This window comes from Mustela nigripes, chromosome 13 (genome assembly GCF_022355385.1).
Source record: "Mustela nigripes isolate SB6536 chromosome 13, MUSNIG.SB6536, whole genome shotgun sequence".
Classification (NCBI taxonomy): Eukaryota; Metazoa; Chordata; class Mammalia; order Carnivora; family Mustelidae; genus Mustela; species Mustela nigripes.
In genome coordinates, this window is record NC_081569.1 from 112,457,802 (window position 1) to 112,480,988 (window position 23,187).

The 23,187-nt window shown below is 40.9% G+C and overlaps 2 protein-coding genes across 3 annotated transcripts in view; one reads left to right on the forward strand and one right to left on the reverse strand.

The window, feature by feature from the left end:
- The window catches only part of ARG2 (arginase 2), a 32,279-nt gene extending 19,641 nt beyond the window's left edge, over window positions 1-12,638 (forward strand). The window contains exons 3-8 of one of the 2 annotated variants that reach the window (XM_059373458.1): window positions 3,600-3,777; window positions 6,970-7,129; window positions 8,038-8,132; window positions 8,348-8,452; window positions 9,511-9,647; window positions 12,161-12,638. In XM_059373458.1, the coding sequence (XP_059229441.1) occupies window positions 3,600-3,777; window positions 6,970-7,129; window positions 8,038-8,132; window positions 8,348-8,452; window positions 9,511-9,647; window positions 12,161-12,366 (881 nt within the window). In that variant the 3' untranslated portion in view covers window positions 12,367-12,638. The remainder of the gene's footprint in view (window positions 1-3,599; window positions 3,778-6,969; window positions 7,130-8,037; window positions 8,133-8,347; window positions 8,453-9,510; window positions 9,648-12,160) is intronic. The other variant, XM_059373459.1, reaches the window with a different exon arrangement.
- The window catches only part of VTI1B (vesicle transport through interaction with t-SNAREs 1B), a 29,779-nt gene continuing 19,189 nt past the window's right edge, over window positions 12,598-23,187 (reverse strand). Inside the window, exons 2-6 of the mRNA XM_059373460.1 lie at window positions 20,791-20,849; window positions 18,559-18,750; window positions 16,255-16,428; window positions 14,679-14,740; window positions 12,598-12,928 (exon numbers count right to left, since the gene is read on the reverse strand). Of these exons, the coding sequence (XP_059229443.1) occupies window positions 12,832-12,928; window positions 14,679-14,740; window positions 16,255-16,428; window positions 18,559-18,750; window positions 20,791-20,849 (584 nt within the window). The 3' untranslated portion in view covers window positions 12,598-12,831. The remainder of the gene's footprint in view (window positions 12,929-14,678; window positions 14,741-16,254; window positions 16,429-18,558; window positions 18,751-20,790; window positions 20,850-23,187) is intronic.

Consider the following 23,187-nt stretch of genomic DNA (forward strand, 5'->3'; position numbering starts at 1 on the left):
CAGGTCCCTTTGGCTCGGGTCATGACCACAGGGTTTCGGGATGAAGTCCTGCCTTGGGCTTCTTGCTCAGCAGGAGCCCAAGAAGGCTGCTTCTCCCTCTAACTGCCATTCCCCTTGCTTGTGTGCACTCTATCTGACAAATAAAATCTTTTTTTTTTAAATTTTTAAAGATTTTTACTTATTTATTTGACACAGAGAGAGAGACGGCGATAGAGGGAATATAAGTGAGAGGCAGAGAGGGAATATACACAGAGGGAGTGGGAGAGAGAAAAGCAGGTTTCCTGCTGAGCAGGGAACCTGATGCGGGGCTCCATCCCAGGACCCTGGAATCATGACCTGAGCCAAAGGCAGATACTTAGCAACTGAGCCCCTCAGGCACCCCAATAAATAAAACTTTACGAAAAAAAAAATGCAGGGGCGCCTGGGTGGCTCAGTGGGCTAAGCCTCTGTCTTCAGCTCAAGTCATGATCTCAGGGTCTTGGGGTTGGGCTTTCTGCTCGGTGGGGAGCCTGCTTCCTCCCGCCCCAGCCTGCCACTCTGCCTACTTGTGATCTCTCTGTCAAATAAATAAATAAAAATCTTAAGAAAAAAAAATTATCAGAAATCCTAAACCCTTAAAAAAAAAATGCAATGACCAAAAGATACATAGAGTTCTGCAGCTGTAGCTGCTTTTTAATTTGGGGAATAGAATAAGTTTTTCCATTTTGCTTCTGGTATTCCTCTTAGTGGTGATTCATTGGATGGCCTTTTGTTACAAATCATTGCTTCTCCAATTTTTACATTGTCTTGGTTATTTAGCTTTGAACTGAGTATGGATTCAAGAGGTAAAGCTCAAGGGGTACATGGGTGGCACAGTTATTAGTTCAATTGTCTGACTCCTGGCTTCAGCTCAGGTTGGGATCTCCTAGTTGTGGGATGGTGCCCTGTGTCCTCCACGTGCAGTGCAGAGCGTGCTTGGGACTCTCCGCCTCTCTGACCCTGTGTGTGCGGATTCTCTCTCTCAAATTAAGTACTTTAGGGGGGAAAAAAAGGTATAAAGCTCAAAACTGTAGTTTAAATTCAAGATGGGTCCATGCTCCTCTTAATCCAAATTTTTTCTGAAAGATTTTATTGATTTCAGAGAGAGAACATGTGCGAGCACAAGTTGGGGAAACGGTAGGAGAGGGAGAAGGAGGCTTCCCACTGAGCAGGGAGCCTGATGGAGGGCTTGATCCCAGGACCCTGAGATCATGACATGAGCCAAAGGCACTTACCTACTAAGCCACCCAGGCACCTATGATCTTAATCTAGTATTAAATCTCTGCCTGTGGGGTGCCTGGGTGGCTCAGTGAGTTAAGCCTCTGCCTTCAGCTCAGGTCATCTCAGGGCCCAGGGATCAAGTCCCACATTGGGCTCTCTGCTTGGTGTAAAGTCTGCTTCCCCTCTCTCTCTGCCTACTTGTGATCTCTCTCTCTCTCTCTGTCAAATAAATAAATAAAAATGTTTTTAAAAAAATCTCTGCCTGTATTACTATCCTGTGACCACTCGTCTCCCCACCCCTGTCCCCCAAAATTACCTGGACTCCAGCTTGAGAAGCAGGGCCTTAAGGATACGATCTATGGTAATGTTATATTCCCTGACAGTTCAGATCTGTTCATGAGAGTTGGATTACTTAGGCCTAACCCTAAAAATGGCACCAACGAATTTATTGATATATGGTTACATGGCAAGAATGGTACTTAGGTAAAAAATGAATGTGCATTGAAGGTGGCATAGTTCTTCAGAATATGTGAAATCTGAGAGAAGTATCCTAGCACATTGTCAGAATGTATCACTAGTTCTTTTAAAACAGTTTTTTTAAAGAGAAGTCTATACTTTTATTGACCTAATGGGCTACTTGAGGGGGTCTGAGGTGGAGGAGTGGGTGACCCAGATGGTGGGCCAGCCATAGTCATGGGCTTGTACATGGGGGAGGACTTGCCCAGGTAGTGGCTGATCATCTTGGGCTTGAAGGCCACCTGGGTGAAGGTGAAGGTCTTGCTGTTGTCGAGGCCCACCATGCTGCCCACGGTCCTGGGTAGGACGTTGCTATCCCACATGTGTGTATTCACCATCTCTGGCTTCTCTTTGGGCACTGCCTCCTAACTGGCTCTGCACAGGTGCTTTGGCAGATAATTTGGGTCCTGCTTCTGCCACTTAGCAGCTATGTGATTTGGGGACTTTATTTCCTTATCTCTAGAATGGCATGTTTTAGTTGCCAATCGGACTGTTGTGAGTTTAAATAATTTATGTCAAACGGGGCACCTGGGTGACTTAGTTAATTGGGCATCCAACTCTTGGTTTTTGGCTGAGGTCATGATCTCAGGGTTGTGAGATCTCCTCCCTTTTCTAACATAAGTAAGTAAATAAATAAATCATTTAAAAAATCAATCAAGGGGCGCCTTGGTGGCTCAGTGGGTTGGGCCCCTGCCTTCGGCTCGGGTCGTGATCTCAGGGTTCTGGGATTGAGTCCCGCATCGGGCTCTCTGCTCAGCAGGGAGCCTGCTTCCTCCTCTCTCTCTGCCTGCCTCTCTGCCTACTTGTGATCTCTCTCTGTCAAATAAATAAATAAAATCTTAAAAATAAATAAATAAATAAATAAAGAATCAATTAAAAAAAAACATTTACATCAAGCAATTAAAACACTGCCTAGGATCTTTGTACGTAACAAATATTTGGCATTTCTCTTTTAGGATGCTTTAGATCCTCAGACTCGCCTTTCATTAAAAAAAAAAAAAAGTTTATGGGTACCCGGGTGGCTCAGTTGATTGGATGCCTGCCTTCAGCTTGGGTCGTTATCCCAGAGTACTGGGATTGAGTCCCACATTGGGCTCCTTGTTTAGCGGGGAGTCTGCTTCTTCCTCTGACCCTCTCCTCTCTCATGCTCTCTCTCAAATAAATCAATCTTAAAAAAAAAAAAAATGTTTATATTTTTTTCTATTTTTTATCTAAATTTTAGATTTCTAAAATTTAGAAAATTTCTATTTTTTATCTAAATTAATAGTACTTAATTTACTGTAAAACCTATGGTTCCTTTTGGTATGTTATTTGTACTCTATAACTCTGGGATATCTAAGGTCTAATTGTTACCAATCTTGTGACTGTTGGGTTAAACCAGTGGATGTTTCTGGGCTTCACGTTCCAAATCCAAGCTTCTTTGTAAAATGGCATTCCTAATGGGATCTACCCCCACAGGATTGCTGAGAGAATGAGACCATCCTGCCAGTCACATGACATTTTGAATTTTACTGTGGCAAAATGAGTATGACATGTACTTTGTTACAAGTTCTGTTTTGTGGCCCAGGCCAGTAAGAGTTGGAGTAACAGGGATGCCGGGGTGGCTCAGTTGGTTAAGCGGCTGTCTTCGGCTCAGGTCATGATCCCAGCGTCGTGGGATCGAGTTCCACATCAGGCTCCACATCGGCAGGGAGCCTGCTTCTCCCTCTGCCTCTGCCTGCCATTCTGTCTGCCTGTGCTTGCCCTCTCTCCCTCTCTCTCTGATAAATAAATAAAATCTTAAAAAAAAAAAAAGAGTTGGAATAACATACAATTAATCTTGTCATACCCCCATGTGTTTCCAGGCTGCCGCCTAAAAGATTTTGGAGATTTGAGTTTTACTCCAGTCCCTAAAGATGATCTCTACAACAACCTGATAGTGAATCCTCGCTCAGTGGGCCTTGCCAACCAGGAACTGGCTGAGGTGGTTAGTAGAGCCGTGTCAAGTGGCTATAGCTGTGTCACTGTGGGAGGAGACCACAGGTAAGCTGGGATGCAGGGGTGGTGGGGGAGCTGGATTGTATGGTGCTTTGGGCTAATCAGTTAGCTTGTCTTGTTTCCCCACTTAAGAGCACAGTACCCTTCAGAACTTTTATGACATGATGTGCTTAATAGCATTTTAATAGCTAAGATCCTGAGCTGCTTGAGGCACCTGTGGTTTTCATTGTTAAGACACACCGGATAGTATGATGACAAGCTCAGAGGCAGACTAAGCCAAGTTTTTAGACACGGTATGTTCCTATTTTATTTTGTGCTTATCTCTTGTAAAGTTTTCCTAGGAAGAAAGGTCTTATGACCTTCATTTGGCTATTTGGGAGAATTAGAAGGATCCATCAGTAGTCTGAATTTGTGAGGTATTTGTATGTGTGTGTGTGTATTTAAAGCATTTCTGCTAACCTGTTATAGATTTCCCACTTGCCAGGTGACTTATGTTCTCTACCTTCACCATGTGGACCCGTAGGTTACTAATAGGTCCTTCTCTTAGCGAATCAGCATGTACTTTGTTGAACACTGCTTGGTGTGTTCTCAAGCAATGCTAGGAATTGTGGAAACTGTGACCTAGTAGGACTAGATAAAATAAATACACATGGATGAAAAAATATACTGAATTCTACAGAATTTTAGAGAAGGGAGAGATCATTCTGGGCCAGAGGAGTCCTATTTGAACTAAATAAAAAAGGTTTTTGGTAGAAAGAAAAACAGCATTCAAATACTAGGATTGCTGACTGGGCACTTCATATATATTCTCATTTACCCCTCATAATGCCATGAGGCAGATGCAGTTTTACCTGATTTACTGCTACAAACGCTGAGGGACAGAGGTCAGATAACTCAACTTCTAGAACCAGGAAGCAGCAGGGTGGGGTTCAAATTCAGTGTGACCTCTGAAGGCAATTAATTAACTTCTTTTGAGAGCCAATCCAATAACTTCCCCTGTGGTGCACAGAGGGTTTTTTTTTTTTTTTTCCCCTTAACAGAGGTTGAAATCTTTGTTACAATTTTAAGTGCAGGTAGATTTCCTCAATAAGAATAAAATTTTAGGGACGCCTGGGTGGCTCAGTTGGTTCGACGACTGCCTTCGGCTCAGGTCATGATCCTGGAGTTCCGGGATCGAGTCCCACATCGGGCTCCCAGCTCCATGGGGAGTCTGCTTCTTCCTCTGACCTTCTTCTCGCTCATGCTCTCTCTCTCACTGTCTCTCTCTCAAATGAATAAATAAAATCTTTAAAAAAAAAATAAAAAAAAAAAAAAAAAAAAAAAAAAAAAATAGAAACAGAAATGAAAAAAAAAAATATAAAAAAAAAAAAAAGAATAAAATTTTAGGTAGAGTAAGAGTAGTCCACGTTCTCTACAGCGATCAAATTAAATCAACTAGAGGGTGGATATTCCTCTTAGGTCAGGGTTCGCTCTCATTTGTATTGACCTTCTAATGACTGCCTGATTATCATAGTCTTTAGCTTTTCTTTTGTCTATAGCTATCTATTGCAGCCCTGTCACTATTCCTTATTCCCTGTTCAGTGCTCAAACCTAGGTCATCTGAAGATTCTAGAAGGGATGAGTATATAGACTGAAGAGCTACTGAACATTTTAAAGGAAGGTGGCTTCATTAGGTCACCCTACTCCTTTTACACAGTATAAAGTATTCCCTTAGACATCAGACTGACTTACATAAGACAAATTATCGCCTTCTTCTAGAAAAAGGAAACTGTCTGGTAAAACTAGATGATTTGTCCTAAATCACCTAAATTTCCCAGAAATTTCCCTTTCTGGGAAAAACCTGATTCTGACTTAATCCACTACTTTTCACACTAGACTGTGCTATCCCTCATGGAGGGCCCGTCATGGAGCATGGAGCTTAAAATGCTGTCTCATGCCATACTCAGGAGAGCTGTAGTTAGTTCCTTAGATGCTTAAGTTGCATCTCCCATCTATGTCAAATTCTTCAGTTACTGGGAAGCTGGGCAGCTTTCCAAACAGGATTTCATCAGCTATATTCCTATAACTGGGACAGGACAGTTGGCCAATGTACACAGAGTCCAAGGACAAGGAGAGGCAAAAAAATAAACATGGATATTTGAATGCCATGCTAATATATAGAAGATAACATGCAAATAAACAATTATTCAGTCATCTAAATGAGGTCTTTAATTGGGTTCCCATTACTTTAAGGTCTTTATGTGATACTTCCTAAAAGGAAATGTCAAAATTGTTACTTGCTAAAAAACTGTAATGCAAATTTTTATCCTTAAAAAGTGAATGATTGATTCTTTGAAAATAATTAGATCTCCCTGGTCTTCCTTAAGAAGTATTAAGTATCTGTGACTTCTTACATGTAGAACACATCATTTAACTGGATTTCTTTTTTAAAAATATTATACATTTATTATATGTTATATATTTTGAATATGAATTGAATATAATATATAAATATATAATAGACATTTATATATTATATATATAATTCATAGGATACTGCCTTATAGCAATACAGAAATTTATCTGAGTTCAGGACTGTGTAACATAATTTTCTTTCTTAAGGTAAGGCACAAATAGTAAAAAAAATCCTCTGTGATCGAGGAGTCATTAAAAAAAAAAGTTTTTGAGACAGAATAATTTAGAGGAAAGAAGGGGAAAAAATCTTTGATTTTACAGGCATTTTGTTCATGGCTTATCATATTAGTTGTTTTGCTAATAAAAGAATAACAGAAGAGAATTCACAGGTAAAATGGGGGGTATACATGCTAACTAATCATATACTCAGAAAATTTTTTCTTCTAATTATATACATATACACATCTGTGGATGTATATATATGTATTTTTTCTTTCATTTAACTGGATTTCATTCACTGAACAATACTGAGGTCCTTTTCTGGGCCAGGGCTAATGAATGAAATTTTAGGGATTGGGGGGGGGGGGAATACTGACCTCTTTCAAACTAGAAGGGTAACCAGTCAACAAGCTTTGAATCTTTAGAACCTTCTCTTTCTCCCTCATTCACGGTTAATCTTTGGGAACTACAGGCCTGGAGACTTTTGGTCATCTAAATCCAGCCTTAGTCTGGGGCCCTGACTTTGCCCTGAGGACAAAGTGTGAGCTGCACTGACTGAGGATATTTGTTATTAGTGATGTTTGCCAAACAGAGGGCCTCAATTACTGTGTTTGTTCCTTGCAGCCTGGCAATCGGTACCATTAGTGGCCACGCCCGGCACTGCCCAGATCTTTGTGTGATCTGGGTTGATGCCCACGCTGACATCAATACACCCCTCACCACTTCATCTGGAAATCTCCATGGACAGCCAGTTTCATTTCTTCTCAGAGAACTACAGGACAAGGTCAGTGGGCTGAAATGAAAAGGCTAAATGGCTTTGCAGGGGTTATGCTGGGGTTTTGAAAACTAGTTTGGTTAAGATTTCTATGAAGGATGGGCTGAGGGTGGTGGTAGAAATGTTTGGTATACCTTCATTTGTTCATCAAACATTATTATGGGCTAAGCAGTCTAGTCAATGCTAGGGATATAAAGACTACTAGGACAAGGTCCCCTGCTCTGGGGGGAGGGTGTGTGCATGTGTGTCAGTCATAATTTTCAAGAAAGGAAAGTGGCAGTGGGTAGTAACTCTAGTGATTGATACACCCTCTGTAGGAGGACTTCTTGGTTAGAGGTTCCCAGGCCTGCCTCACTCTCAGACCCATTGGTCTAGAGGAAAGCAAAAACCATGATTACCTCTAGGTAATATTTTCCTAGGTTGGTCAGAAGACATGGGAGTCCATGTTAAGCATAGACTAGAATCTGTATATTCTTCCCCTCAGTGAGGGACCAAGTTAAACCAGGATAGTACAAAAAGTTATTCATTAGGCAGAATTTGTGTTTTGGCTGTAGACAAATTAAAATGGCAACCAGATTGTGTTTCAAGAACCAATCTGTAAACAATTCAGTAATGTACAAAGGGGTGGAAAAGGGCTAATCAGCAGTGTTCCTGCTATTTAGGTTAAGTTAATGAGAAACCGTGGCCACCTTAGGAGAATTTTTTTTTTTATTCTGAGAAATCTGTTCTTCAGCTGCCTTCTGAGTCATTTCCACTTTTGTAAGTTCTCTTTCCCAGATCAGGTGAGTCTGGTGTTGCTTTAAGCATGTCCTGTAGGTAGGAGGAGAAAGCAGATGGCATATATTGGGAAACATACAGTGATTATCTTGGTGAGTCCAAGAATCCTTGATGAATCCTGTCCATTCCTCTTTTGACAGGTACCACAACTCCCAGGATTTTCCTGGATCAAACCTTGTATCTCTTCCCCAAGTATTGTGTATATTGGTCTAAGAGATGTGGACCCTCCTGAACAGTAAGTTGATACACTGGGGTTAAGCTTTGGGTCTATCCCAGCCATTTATGTTTTTGACAGGGTGTTCCTTGCCTTAATCTCTTAGCGGTCACTAACAGGACAGACCCCCCCCCACCCCAATATACTTGATTAAAAATGTTCTTTAAACTAAGGACTCCTGTGCTTGCTTTGGAAGCACATACACTAAACTCAGGACTCCTTTATCTCTCACACAGTTTTATTTTAAAGAATTATGATATCCAGTATTTTTCCATGAGAGACATAGATCGACTTGGTATTCAGAAGGTCATGGAACAGACATTTGATCTGCTAATTGGCAAGTAAGTAACTTATAATGGATGTCTACTCACAAAGGGAAAAGTCCCGAAGGAAAGAGGGCAAACTCCCAGTGAGCAGCACATTTTAGCCTATCTCTTAAGGACAGCAGCGTTTCTTTTAAAATAAAAGCAAAATATGTACACACAGAAAACACTCAAATAATTTGGAGATTATGAAACATAGGTCCTATTCTTCCTCTGGGGTTGAGATGGGGTTTCCTTGAAGTCACTGGTCTCCTCCTCTGTGTCTCATGAATTTTTTAGCTCCATTTTTAATGCCCATCTTTTGAGATGGGAAGCATTCACAACTGCCCCCTTCTTCCTACGCTCACTGTTGATTCATCTGAAAGTTTTATATTGAGCAAATCTTGGTAATATAGAAAGATGACAGATAAATGCCAATCAAAGGCTAGTTTTTAAAAAAATTTTTAATGAATGTATAATGTATTATTAGCCCCAGGGGTATGGGTCTGTGAATTGTCAAAGGTTAGTTTTAAGAGCATGTTCTCAGTGCTGAGACTTTATGTTCAAGTGATTAATGTAATTGCTACCTAGTAGTATGTCATTTCCTAAGCTGTAAGAAATTTAGTTATCTACAATGTAAGTGTCAGTTGCTAGTTTCTACTTTAGGATACCTGTGCTAAACTGAAGATAAAACTGGAAGATAAGATTGCAGACACCAAATCAATTCCATTCAGCTATTGTTACATGAAGAGAGTAAGAGCAACTGTAACCTACGTCAGTCTAACGTGAGTCAGATTCTGTCAGAGCCCAGTCTCATGGGGAAGTGAAGAACTGTTAATGCGAAAGGCTCTAATGCCTAGGGTAAGTCAGAAATACAAACTAGAGTCAGTCCGAGGCACAAAGAACAAATGGCAAAATTATGAGGTGGTGTGTAGGAAGCAAATATGGTAATACATAGTAATTTCCAAGAGTAGAAAACCTAGACATGTGTATTAGCAAAGTACCAGGACTAACAGCAGCAAAATCAAGGAGTTGCAACTATAGAAAGGATCAATGTCCAAGCACACCCAAATGACTGTTCTTATCTTCCCCTCAAGAAGACAAAGGCCAATCCATCTGAGTTTTGATATTGATGCCTTTGACCCTACCCTGGCTCCAGCCACAGGAACCCCTGTTGCTGGAGGACTGACCTACCGAGAAGGCATGTACATTACTGAGGAAATACACAATACAGGTAAGAAGGGATCAACCTGCTAACTGTGTGAGTAAATACGCTGATGCCTTTTGCATTCTGGAGGGCTTCTTCTACTATTTCAAATCATTACAGATACTGTTTTGTTTAAACTTCTTTAAAAACCCCATGGTCAGGGGCACCTGGGTGGCTCAGTGGTTTAAAGCCTCTGCTTTCAGCTCAGGTCATGATCCCGGAGTCCTGGGATCGAGTCCCACATCGGGCTCTTTCCTTGGTGGGGAGCCTGCTTCACTTCCTCTCTCTCTGCCTGCCTCTGCCTACTTGTGATCTCTCTCTGTCAAATAAATAAAATCTTAAAAAAAAAAAAAAAAACCCCATGGTCAGGCTAATAAAGGATAGTCATTTGAAGGCATTTATGGACCTGACTCATATCAAAATATAAGAAGTACTGAATAAAAAATTGTCTACTTAAATACTTATTAAATACAAGAATAACTTGCCAAACCGATGTAGTTCTTCGCATCTGAACTAAAGGCAGACTCAGTTTAAAAGGCAAGGCCAAGAGGCTTACCCTAACATTAAAATGAGTTAGTTCCCTTGGGAGTTGAGAATGGGGAGTTAAACCTTCTCTTAAAGATATTTCAAAGCTGGACAGTATCTTGGGTCCCTTCATAAAGGATACGCCTTATACTAGAGCTTTGATAGGAGCTTTAATGTTTGATAGGAGTTTTAATATGGGGATACTAAAGATGAATGGCAGCAAAGATTACTGAGTTGGCTACACAGGTTACTGTAACCCCATTCATCCTAGTTTGCAGTTTCCATTTCCGTCAGAAAGTTTCTAGTTCCATGAAGGTTACTTTAAATGACCTCTCCTTGCAAAAATTAAACAACTACCACATGATACTTCAATACCATTTCACGAAATTGGGGTCTAAACAGCGGAGAGCCCACCGTGAAAGGTCTAGTGCTATGGGAAACCCTTGAGTGGTTGGGATACATAGGGAAATTGAGAAATGTTCTCTCTGGAGCCTACTGGAACCTCAGACACTAAAGGAAGAAAAGAATGCTTTGGTTTATCAGGTCTGATAGTGGTAAGATAGTCGTATTTTCAGACCCACAATCTTAGATGTTATCAGTTGTCCTTCCGTTAGTGGCCACTGAACCTGTGTGTTCAATCCTCCATTTTGGTTCCCAATGACCCTACTTAGAGCAGGGTTTAGTAATCTCTAGGAGTTAGGTGGGGTAGTGGTTATACCTCATCGCTCCCTCCCCTGCTACATTATTTCTATTCCAAAAGACTATCATAACATTGTTAACTAGCTACATAAAGCATTTTGCTTAAATTAGAGGGTGACAATAGTCTGGAGAACATGGGTAATAGCTTTTTAATAGCTCAAACATTCTTGATTATTTCAATTCAGGTTTAGCTGAAATGAGACACACAGATCATCAAACACCCAGATGTTCGCACAGTGGAAATGCTGCAGTGACATGCTTGGACTATGCACTCCTAATAAGACTGCATGCTAAACAGATCTATACGCCCGTGTTTCTAGGCATGACAGCTACCATAAATATTTGCATACATGTATTCTCCAAACTAGTTCAGATGACTTGAAGAGGTAGATTAACTTTATCCAGAATAACCAACTAAAAAGTTAAATACCTCAGAGAAGTAGGCTTGTGTGTTAGGGGTATGAAGTAGAAGGCAGGTCTAGATAGGTTCTTCCCTTCTCAAACCCTTTAGTGTAAGTTCTTAACCCCTCACAGAAGGCAGTAAGTTCAAATTAAAGTATGGCCAAGTCTTCCCTTGACTAAGTGCAAGATATTGGGTCACTATGATGGGACAGCTCAGACCTGCAGGGATAAGACTAAGAGATGCAGGGGCGCCTGGGTGGCTCAGTGGGTTAAAGCCTCTGCCTTCGGCTCAGGTCATGATCCCAGGGTCCTGGGATTGAGCCCCGCGTCGGGTGCTCTGCTCAGCAGGGAGCCTGCTTCCTCCTGTCCCTCTGCCTGCTTCTCTGCCTACTTGTGATCTCTGTCAAATAAATAAATAAAATCTTTAAAAAAAAAAAAAAAAGACCACGAGATGCACTAATGACTACACCTAGGGCATGTGGGGTGCCTTAAGAGAGTAAGGAGTTCAAAAATGGGATGGCTCAAAAGAGGGAAGATGATCTCTTCATACAGCTATAGACGGACATCTGGAAGGTTCCTAGTAATACTGGACATGGCACACATTTTCCCATGTAGGTGGGAAAATCCTTGTCTACCTCTTCCCCACAAGCTCTTTCCTTATCCAGACAGCGTGACAGCTATGCCTATTAAGTTGGTTGAACAGGGATGATAAATTGTAATCTTACTCTAGTATACAGTGTTTGAACTTCCTGCCCAAGACGAGGTAGGTATAAGGCTTCCTGACAGTGTGTAATTTTAATAGTAGAAAATGACTTTTTACTTTGGCTTGTTCTGTCTAGTGGGATGACCCTCTACTACCCTGAAAGTAGCAGCTAGGGTAGCTTCTGAGGTTCTGTCATATTTTGTTCTTTCAGGGTTGCTGTCAGCACTGGATCTTGTTGAAGTCAATCCTCAGTTGGCGGCTTCAGAGGAAGAGGCCAAGGCTACAGCTAGCCTGGCAGTGGATGTGATTGCTTCAAGTTTTGGTCAGACAAGAGAGGGAGGGCACATTGTCTATGACCAACTTCCTACTCCCAGTTCACCAGATGAATCAGAAAGGGAAGAACGTGTGAGAATTTAGGAAATTTTGTGTCCTGACATGTTTGTCAGGAAAGACATTCCAGAATTATGAGGCATTTGAGGAGACATACTAAATGGTCACCTGGGTCAATACTGCCTTAATGAGAACATCTGTGCATTCTTACAACTGTAAAGTTTCCTTTCCCCCTCCATTTTGGTGACCAATACTACTACTGTAAGTTTGTTTTTTCTTTTTGCAGTTCACAGAGTATTAATATGTTGGAATACTATGTAAATTTAAAGACGTCATAAACAGCATTTATTACGTTGGTATATCATACTGGTCTTGTTGCTGTTCCTTCACAGTTATGCGGTTTTTTGTTTTCCCTCCCACCTCCCACGGTCTGGCTACACAGGGCATCCTCGAACCATTACCTCAGAGCAGCACTATGCTTATTCCCCATCTTTAACACCATTCAATCACAGGGTCAAAGTTCTGGTCCACAAACCCTTCCCTCTAGGAAGTTCAGTGCTTGTGAAAGAATTTGTAGTACACCAGGCCCCCTAGGATGGCCAGCTCCAGTATGATGACAATGGAAAGTAGCAGCTTGTTGGTTGTCACTCTACAAAGAGAAGCAAAGTAGGAACAGTCAGAAATGTGGATGACCTTATTTCTTTCTCTTCATAATACTTAGAGGTTTGACGCTGTAGCCAGGGCTGCTGGATATACTGTGAGGCACACTGAATTTTTTTTTTTTTTTTTTTAATCACATAGCCACTTAGCAGTTCTTTAGCTGGTAAGTGCCAACTTGAAAGCTTTTTTCAGTTTAACTTAAGGGTAACACTACCTCGGGGCGCCTGGGTGGCTCAGTGGGTTAAAGCCTCTGCCTTCGGCTCGGGTCATGATCCCAGGGTCCTGGGATTGAGCCCTGCATCGGGCTCTCTGCTCAGTGGGGAGCCTGCTTCCTCCTCTCTCTCTGCCTACTTGTGCTCTCTATCAAATAAATAAAATCTTAAAAAAAAAAAAAAAGGGTAACACTACCTCACAGAAATACTGATGATTGGGATAACAGATGATAACAGATACCAACACATAAAAATGGATTCTTCATTTTAAAATATGTTCAAATAGTAGTTAATTCCTCAATTTAAAAACGGGTTTTCTAGGGGTACCTGGCTGGCTCAGTTGGAAGAGGATGCAACTCTTGATCTTGGGGTCATGAGTTCAAACCCCACACAGGATCTAGAGATTACTTAAATTAAAAATCTCACTTTTTCATATTTAATATATATTTTTATAAATAGCTCCTTCCAGAAAAGTTTTTTTTTTTTTTTTTTTTTTTTTTTAAGTGGGCTCCACACCCATTATGGGGCCCAAACTCACAATCCCAAGATCAAGAGTTGCACGCTCAACCAATGGAGTGCCCTGAAAAATATTTTGGAAATCAGGTTGAATCATATTTCAAAAAAGCAGAAATACAATACTGCTAACTATTCTTCCTCCATCAACCCAAATGAACATCTTTATAAAGGTAGTATAAAAGCTTCAAAAATTTACTCTTTTGTTAACAAAGAATGTCATCTCTGGTTCTCATGTTAACTCTAAATTGAAGGTTTCCTTTTGTTTGACAAGGCATTTACCATTGTTTAGGAAAATCTCACTCTTACTAATTCCATGGCTTAGATATAGTTTTGTGTATACTAACTACCCATTTTAGGGTTTTTTTGTTTTTGTTTTTTAAAAGTTGACTTTTTGCTAACAGGACAGAACTCCCTGATAAGGAAGAGGCTGACTACCATGAAGGACAAGCAGAGCCAAAAGCAAGTAGTAAGCAGTAGCAGTAAAAAGTTTTTTTCTAACCAAGTTTATACAAATATACTTCAAGGACTATAAAACTCCATGAGTCCCATGTGCTCTGAAAAATATAAGCTGGGATTAAAAGTGGACAAATTTCTCACTACTCAAGTCAGAGCAGCATATACTTTTTTATTTTTTAAAGGAGCAGAGGGAAAGGGTGAAGCAGACCCCCTGCTCAGCTCCATCCCATCCCTGGGGCTCCATCCCAGGACCCTGGGATCATGACCTGAGCCGAAGGCAGATGCTTAGCCTAACTGACTGAGCCACCCAGGCGCCCCTCTTAACTCTATTTTTAAAATTACTTTCTGGGGGCGCCTGGGTGGCTCCGTCATTAAGCATCTTCATTCAGCTCAGGTCATGATCCCAGGGTCCTGGGTTTGAGGCCCACATCGGGCTCTCTGATCAGCAGGGAACCTGCTTCCCCCCTCTCCAACTCCCCCTGCTTGTGTTCCCTCTCTCACTGTCATGTTCCCTCTCTGTCAAATAAAATATTAAAAAAAAGAAAACAAACTTACTTTCTGGACATTGAACGAAGAATCTTTCGACTTTTGCTCAAGTTTTCACTTGTGTTTACCAGCTGGGAAGAGAAAATAGCAATTATTTCCCCCTGCTAAAGTATATACTGTAGAACTTGAAGGTTCCTAAACTGACCGTGGGCATTAAAGGGTGTGTGTGAAAAATTCCATCAAACCAATTTGAATGATGGCCTCTGAATATATATGTAGAAAAATTGGAAAGGACAAGGTACTCGAGTACTCAGTAAGTAGGCTTAGGTATTATTATATCTCTATATATCTTAGGAATTATTATATCTCAATTATTATACCTCAAGGTAACTCAAAGGTTACCTTGGGGAACTCCTGGGACCAAACTGATTCTTCACCTTAGCTACTCAAAACAGAAAAAGGCTTCAAGTGTACCTCCGTCGGTAACTGTGAGGAAACTTCAGATTTGAATTTCATCAGCCAAACTCCAGGGGAGCTTCTTGAGGTTTTGTTTTTGCAGGCTGGTGGATTTCCACTTTTGGGATCTGGTTCTTTTTTCTTTACCCCTTTTACAGATACATTGAATTGTGAAAGGGATCATTCTTCTAAAAGCTTTTTAAAAAATTACTTCCTTTTGGTTGCCTGTTAATATCTAGATTGCTGGGGGATATTTCAACAGATGCCATCTGCCATCTGTTCCATTCCCCAGTGGCCATAAGTAAGCTGATCGCTCAGCTTGTTCCTTGCCTTTTTAAATTCAACCAATCCATCTGATGTGTTAAAACCACCTAGTCGGTAAACAAGATGCCTTCTCTACAGTATACCTTGAATTCAGTGGTTGTGAATTTTTACTGAGGAGGCAAAGGCATCATTCTGATTAAGAATGGAGAACTGCAACTCTTAGGATATATGAGGAGATCTTCTCCAATTCCCACATGGAGGAAGTCATCCAAGTCTTGCCAATAGTATCTGTTCTTTAATTTGTATTGGCTTCATAATGTTAAGAATATAACATTCTATTGGCAAGTTGTACTATTTTTTTAAATTCCTATGCAGGTGTATGGAAAGGGAGGAAGGAGATGTTTTTCAGAGGCCTTGATATAGTTATTTCCCGTTTTCTTCCCACAGCGATCTAGCTTACCTTGGGTAACAATAGAGTTATAGTCCAGGACTGAACCTCTAAACTGTCAGCAGTACTATTTTATGACATGTGGAAAATAGCCTTGAATCTAAAGGACAAAAAAACTAGGATTGTTTAAGTGGATGGTGCTTTCACAAGAACAGGATAATATCCCATTATAGATAGATTAATATGAGAAAAATCTCAGGTTGGTAATCTAGGAATTGAAGGACAGAGTGGCTACAATCTTAAGAGTTGACAATCTTCCATAAATGCAGAAACTGGGTTTCTTCAGTCTTTTTTTGGCCTCCAGTGACCTCTAAATCCAAGGGGTAAAATTATTTTTAAGATAAATCTCTCAGCTGAGAAAAGTGTAAGCATCTAAGAGGTCCTGACCCTGAATTCTGAACTACTATAGCTTCTAACAGTGGCAAGGCATCAGGAAAAAAAGGGCCCACCTACTTTCCCCTATCTGCTCAGACTTACCCTATTCTTAGTACGTTCCAACTGTTCACGTTGTTCCCCCAGCTCTTCTATGATTTCTGAGCCAATCTGGTCAGTCTCTGTGGCAATCCGATGAGAACGCTCAATGCTCTGTGTGGCCCGGTTCAGGCTGTCTGTGCCTTGTAGAAGCAATGCCCTTTGAGACTGTAACCGGTTCTGACAGGAACCGGAAAGGAAGAGAAATGTTAAATTCATTTACCAGCACATTCCTTGTGACCCTTCTGATGTAAGAGGGGATATAGTGCATGCAGTGATTTTCATTACTTTTAAGACTTTAAAATGCTAACTATAAGATTATTAGAATCCAATACAAGATCACATACCTCCCATGCCACTGCTTGTTATACTTAAATGTGAGGGAAGAAAAGCACTTTCCCTGAATCGGTGATGAATTCGAACTGACTTGTGGACCAACAACAACTGAGAGGCAGTGGCCCAAGTTTGGGGTGCAGGAGCTATTCGAATATGCATACAGCCTGTAACTGTTGACAGAGCAACAAACCAACCAACTTAACTCCACAGCCTAGAACTAGATTAATTCACTGAAGATTTCCACCTGACCAGTACTGAGGATTGAGTGACCATGAATAAGCTATTCATATGCAGCACATACAGAATTCACTTAGAAGTCTGAAACACTACTGCATTTTGGAAGACACTTAAGCAATTACAGTCTTGGAAACCCAAAAAGAATTTCACCTCAGACCAAACAAAACAAAACTCTGAAGTTGCCACAATGGTGACTGCTCTCAGGGAAGGAGGATCTGGGTCCATAAGCCGCCCTCATTTCCCAAGTGCCCTAATTTTCTAAATCCCTGCCAAAGTTTTACTTCACCTATAATCCCAAGCACAGCAGGCAAGATGACAGAAGTAGCCCTTGTCAGTCAGAATTGACCACTGACAAATGGGTAAGTTCTTCACTATTCAAAGCACTTACACATTCACAAAGGGGTTGGTTCACAGGGCCTATTACTAAACAGGTGACTCCTCGCACTAGATACCACCATCAAAAAACCAAAATACTGAGTTTTCAGATAAGTAACTAGTCTTTTCATATTTGGCATACACATCAGTGGACGACAGAACCACTGCATGACACTGAAATAAACCCCAGTTAACTTTAGCTTAAAAGAAGCAGGAATAAGGATTTTTTTTTTTTTTTCAAGTAAAAGATGGGGATTTTTAACTAATTAGACTGAAGAGTAGTAAGATCATATAAATCAACCTCAGGTTTGGAACAATAATGCCATGAGAGTCGTATGTATATCTAAATTGTCTTTATAATTTCTGAAACTAGTAATTCTAAAGCAAATTATTGTTTGGTTTTTATCTCCCCTTTTTGGGGGTTACTGTTGATTTTTGGTAACAAACACCCAAAGTCACATTATACCTCTCATCTTACTTTAACAAGCTTCATCTGACTGCCATTTCCCAGTCTCTCTTCACAACTGAATTCTGAAGAGTTTCTATCATTCCCTCTAGTTTTGACATAAGTAATATCAGACCAGTATCATCTGAATGTCTTCATAATCACAATCAGGATGCATCATGAAACAATTGTTTAACGCTGCGCTATTAGCCTTTCTACATATGTGCAGTCTGTAGTAGTGGGGCCCCATCCACCTCTCTCCCACACTATTTGCCAAACCACTTGCCAGGCCATTTATACTTTGTGCAGTGGAGTGTTAATTCCAAATGCAACACATCACATATAATCTTTGTAAACTTGTATTCCTTTATCAAGCTTCTCTAGATAGTTTCAAAATATAGATTTTCAATTCTGTCCATCTAATTTTATAAATCAGAACAGTGGAGTCTAGAAAGGCACTATGGCTTACTTTCCATTACAACTAAGTGAGCTCTTAGCACCCGCCTGAGAAGCTTCCTGCCTTCTCTACTAGGTCTCTGGTCTTGGGCCATCTTGATATAATGTAAAGGACAGCTAGGGTTAATCTGTAACAATACTCCGGATAAATTAAAAACCTAACTGAATTTTTGGAGTGTAAGTGAAAAACTGGATCAATGGGGCAGAATACAAAATCCGGATACTAAGAATAGGAAACACTTGTATTCTTCCACTAAGTACCAAGTACTAGTACATTAAAATATACTAAGAAATCTAAATAAGCATGGATTGGAAAGATCTGCATTAAATAGAGTAGAGATGGTTACCCAAGAGACAAAGGGGAGTTGGATGCAGGAAACAGGTGGGAAGAACAAGACTATACAACATGACTAATCTTTGTGCCACAGGCCCTTAAGGGGAAAAAAACAATTGAAGCTTACCAAGTGCTCATTCTCTACAGCGTATGAGCCATATTTCATGTCTCCTCGGCCCCCAGGTGTGGCTGTCAAAGGGGTGCTTCTCACTTCCCGATGGAGTTTGGCAAGGTCCTTCCGGTAGGTTCGGAGTTTAGACATCATAGGGTTACGGAAAGAGAGGGGTGCATAACGTAGTTCCTCTTCCATCTCTGCCAGCTAGGAAGGGAGAAAGTAGAGAATAGATGGGCTGGGTACTTTTCTCCCTCATCTGGGCTTATGCCTAGTTCGGACTAACAGAACCACGGACAACTGCAAATAAGTATTCAACCCTGTGTTCCACGAAGGCAGGGATCACACGTGACATGTCGACCTCTTTTCTCTGAGTGCTTGGCATAGTGCCTAGCATGCAGAGAACAGGCATTCAGAAAGTATGTGATGAATGAGTGAAAAAAACAAGGATCTTACTTCCTATTATATATTTTTATATACATTATCTTATTTAATCCGCATTTAATCTTTCCCCTGTCCTCAATAAGGTAGGAGATACTTACTACTTCTATTTCATATGTAAGAATTGAAGAAATCTGCTCAAGATTCCACAAATCTCCAAATTCCCTTTTCAGTATACCAATTTGTTTGTTATGGTTCAAGTGCTATCATGAAGCACTTTGAAGTCTACTATACTACAAATGATAGGGGGTCTGGCATTCTTTTTCCCTCTTCTTTCTGAAAACTAGTCATTTGTCTCCATGTGGATAACCAATGGTCCAAATCAGATTCCTATTTTATTGGGTAAGTAAAATGTAACACCCACACATGTTCACAAGAGGCCATAAATTATTTTCATCTGCTTGGGATGACCAGAGTTGGATTGGTTAATTTTGCTAATGTCTTTACAGATGTCTTTTAAAACAAAAGGGAATGTGGCTACAACCACTTCTGAGGTACATTTTTTTGGTGATTTAGTTAAGTTTAACAAGAAGAATAACTGATTTTATTCTATTATTTTATTTATTTATTTGACAGACAGAGATCACAAGTAGGCAGAGAGGCAGGCATAGAGAGAGAAAAAGGGAAGCAGGCTCCCTGCTGAGCGGAAAGCCTGGCGTGGGGCTCAATCCCAGGACCCTGAGATCATGACCTGAACCAAAGGCAGAGGCTTTAATCCACTGAGCCACCCAGGTGCCCCAAGAATAACTGATTTTAATGGCCAGCTTTTTATTTTTGAGAGAGAAAGAGTAAGCAGGGGGGAATGTCAGAGAGGGCCACTGGGAAAGAGACAATCCCAAGCAGGCTCCATGCCCAGCACGAGACAACTGGGACTTGATGCCATGACTCTAAGATCATAACTGACCTGAAATCAAGAGTTGGATACCCAGCTAAGCTACCCAGGTGCCCCAATGGCCAGATTTTTAAATGAAATTTTATTTTTTATTTTTTTTAAAGATTGTATTTATCTGAGAGAGAGATGGGGATGGTGCAGAGGGAGAAGATGACTCCCCGCTGAGCAGGGAGCCCTGCACAGGGCTCAATCCCAGGACCCTGATACCATGAGACAAAGGCTGATGCTTGACTGACTGAACCACCCAGGGACCCACAATTTTTTTTTTTTTTTAAGATTTTATTTATTTGTCATAGAGAAGCGAGAGCAAGCACAGGCAGACAGAGGCAGAGGGAGAAGCAGGCTCCCTGCCAAGCAAGAAGCCCGATGTGGGACTCAATCCCAGGACGCTGGGATCATGACTTGAGCCAAAGGCAGCTGCTTAACCAACTGAGCCACCCAGGCGTCCCCACAATTTTTTTTTAAAAGATTTATTTATTCATTCTAGAGTGTGTGCATGTGGGGGGAGCAGAGGGAGAGAATTTTAAAGCAGACTCCCTGCTGAGTACAGAGACTGATACAGTCCAATCCCATGGCCCATGAGATCATGAACCCAGATGAAACCACGCTTAGAAGACTGAGGCACCCAGGTGCCCCTAAATGAAATTTTAGAAGACCACCCAGGTAAAGGTTTGAGAATGCCCTTACTAACTCATATCATCAAAGACTCATTTTAAGAGAGTATACAAGCTTTATCCATTTCTGTTTGTCAAATTCCCTCATCACGTACGTCACCAATGGCCTCATTTAGTAAGAAATAATCAAAATCAAGATCAATAGACAGGAACAGTTAATCTGTGATCAGGTAATAAGCATTACTTCTAGAAAAGACTAATTCCAGATAGAAGAAGTAAGGCTTTGTTCCCTGTACTCACCGTTTCATTTGCTTCTTGTTGCTTTTCATCAAAATCTCTGATCAGCTTCTTCTTCTCTTCTAGAAAAGAGAGACAAGTTTTAAGTGCTAAGTCCTCTATTCATATATTTAGAGGTCATTCCCTCTGCTTAGAATAAACAGCCCAACTCTCCCCTGATGGGGCTAGTAGTACTTAATCATCTCTAAAAAGGACTTTTTTTTTTTTTTTTTTACAATTTTTTTTAGCACAAGTACATGTGAGCTGATGGGGGTACGGAGAAGGAGGGGGAGAGGGAGAGAAAGAATCTTAAGCAGATACCACATCTAGCACAAGGACGATGTGGCATGGGGCTGTATCTCATGATCCTGAGATCATGACCAAAGCCAAAATCAAGAGTTGAATGCTTAACCTTAAGATTGAGCCACCTGGTCACCTGTAAAAAGCATTTAGAAATGCACTGGAACTTGTTAACATGATGATGGGGGAAGGGAAAGGGTAGGTATTATGAACGGAATTTAGTACTCAGGGAACAAAAAATATCCATGCTTGGGACACTCCTGCATGACAATTATCTGGCCCCAAAGGTTAGTATTCTCCTACTAAGAAACAGTAGAGGTCTAAGTTAACCACTGTCAATTAATTGTCCCCTAGAAGGATCATGCACACCTTCATCAACAAGAATGTTTAGCAATACTGATTCTTTGAAATCAGTATTGGGAAGCAGGCTTCCCACTGAGCAGGGAGCCCAATGCGGGGCTTGATCCCAGGACCCTGGGATCATGACCTGAGCTGAAGGCAGACTCCCAACGACTGAGTCACCCAGGTGGCTCCTTGTCCCCACTCTTACCTCCACTATAAAACACTTCTCTATATTAACCCTTATCAACTGCTTCTCTGCAAAACAAATTCAAAACTCACCTACTCTGCTTGCTGGGAGAGTGCATGGCATGGTACATATTTCTTGGCCATACCCACTTATGGTAATATGTAAAATGATGCAAATACCACTGACACACACAGTGAGTCATTCCCCTTTCAATTCTGTTTCAATCCTTTAACTTGTCATTTTGTCTTTATATGTTTAATTGACTAGTATGTCTTTAATACCTAAAACTACTAATTTCTTCTTTAAACAAAAAGAAGAAGCTTCAGCTGCCAAGCAGTAACACTTAACTAAAACAACACTGTTCTGCCTTCACTGTATTTTTCTGATCACTTAGGTAGGTTTGAAAGATTTTCCACTGAATAGATATATATATCATTCCATCCAAAAACACTGCAATACACATTCAAGTGTACATGGAATAGTCTCCAGGATAGATCACATACTAGCCACAGAACAAGTCTCAGTAAATTTAAAAAGACTGAAATTCTATCATGCATCTTTTCTGAACACAATGGTACAAAACTAGGAATCAATCATAGAAAAAATTGGAAAGAACACATATATAGAGGCTAAATGACATGCTACTGAACAATGAATGGGTCAACCAAGAAAACAAGACATCAAAAAAAATGCATGAAGACACAAGTATTGGCAAGGATGTGGAGAAAAAGGAACCCTGATATGCTGCTGGTGGGAATGCAAACTGGTCCAGCCACTGTGGAAAACAGTATGGAGGTTCCTCAAAAAATAAAAAATAGAGCTACCCTATGACCCAGTAAATCAACTACTAATTGCCCAAAGAAAACAGAAACACTGACTCAAAAAGATATATGCACCCCTATGTTTACTGCAGCATTATTTACAGTAGCCAAAAAACATGGATGCAGCCCAAGTGTCTATCCCAGATGAATGGATAAGATATGTCTCACACACAATCACAAACACACGGCTATTACTCAAAACACAAACACACGGCTATTACTCAGCCATAAAAAAGAATAAAATCGGGGCACCTGGGTGGCTCAGTGGGTTAAGCCGCTGCCTTCGGCTCAGGTCATGGTCCCAGGGTCCTGGGATCGAGTCCCGTATCGGGCTCTCTGCTCAGCAAGGAGCCTGCTTCCCCCTCTCTCTCTGCCTGCCTCTCTGTCTACTTGTGATCTCTGTCTGTAAAAAAAAAAAAATTTAAAAAAAAAAAAAAAAAAAAAAGAATAAAATCTTGCCATTTGCAACAACATACATGGATCTAGGGGTGTAATGCTAAGTGAAATAAGTCCGCTGGAGGAAGACTTAACACCGTATGACTTCACTCATATGTGGAATTTAAGAAACAAAAACAAACAGGAAGGGGCACTTGGGTGGCTCAGTGGGTTAAGCCTCTGCCTTCAGCTCAGGTCATGATCTCAGGGTCCTGGGATCGAGCCCCACATTGGGCTCTCTGCTCAGCAGGGAGCCTGTTTCCCTTCCTCTCTCTCTCTCTCTCTCTCTCTTTCTCTCATGTTCCTCTCTCTCTGCCTGCCTCTCTGCCTACTAGT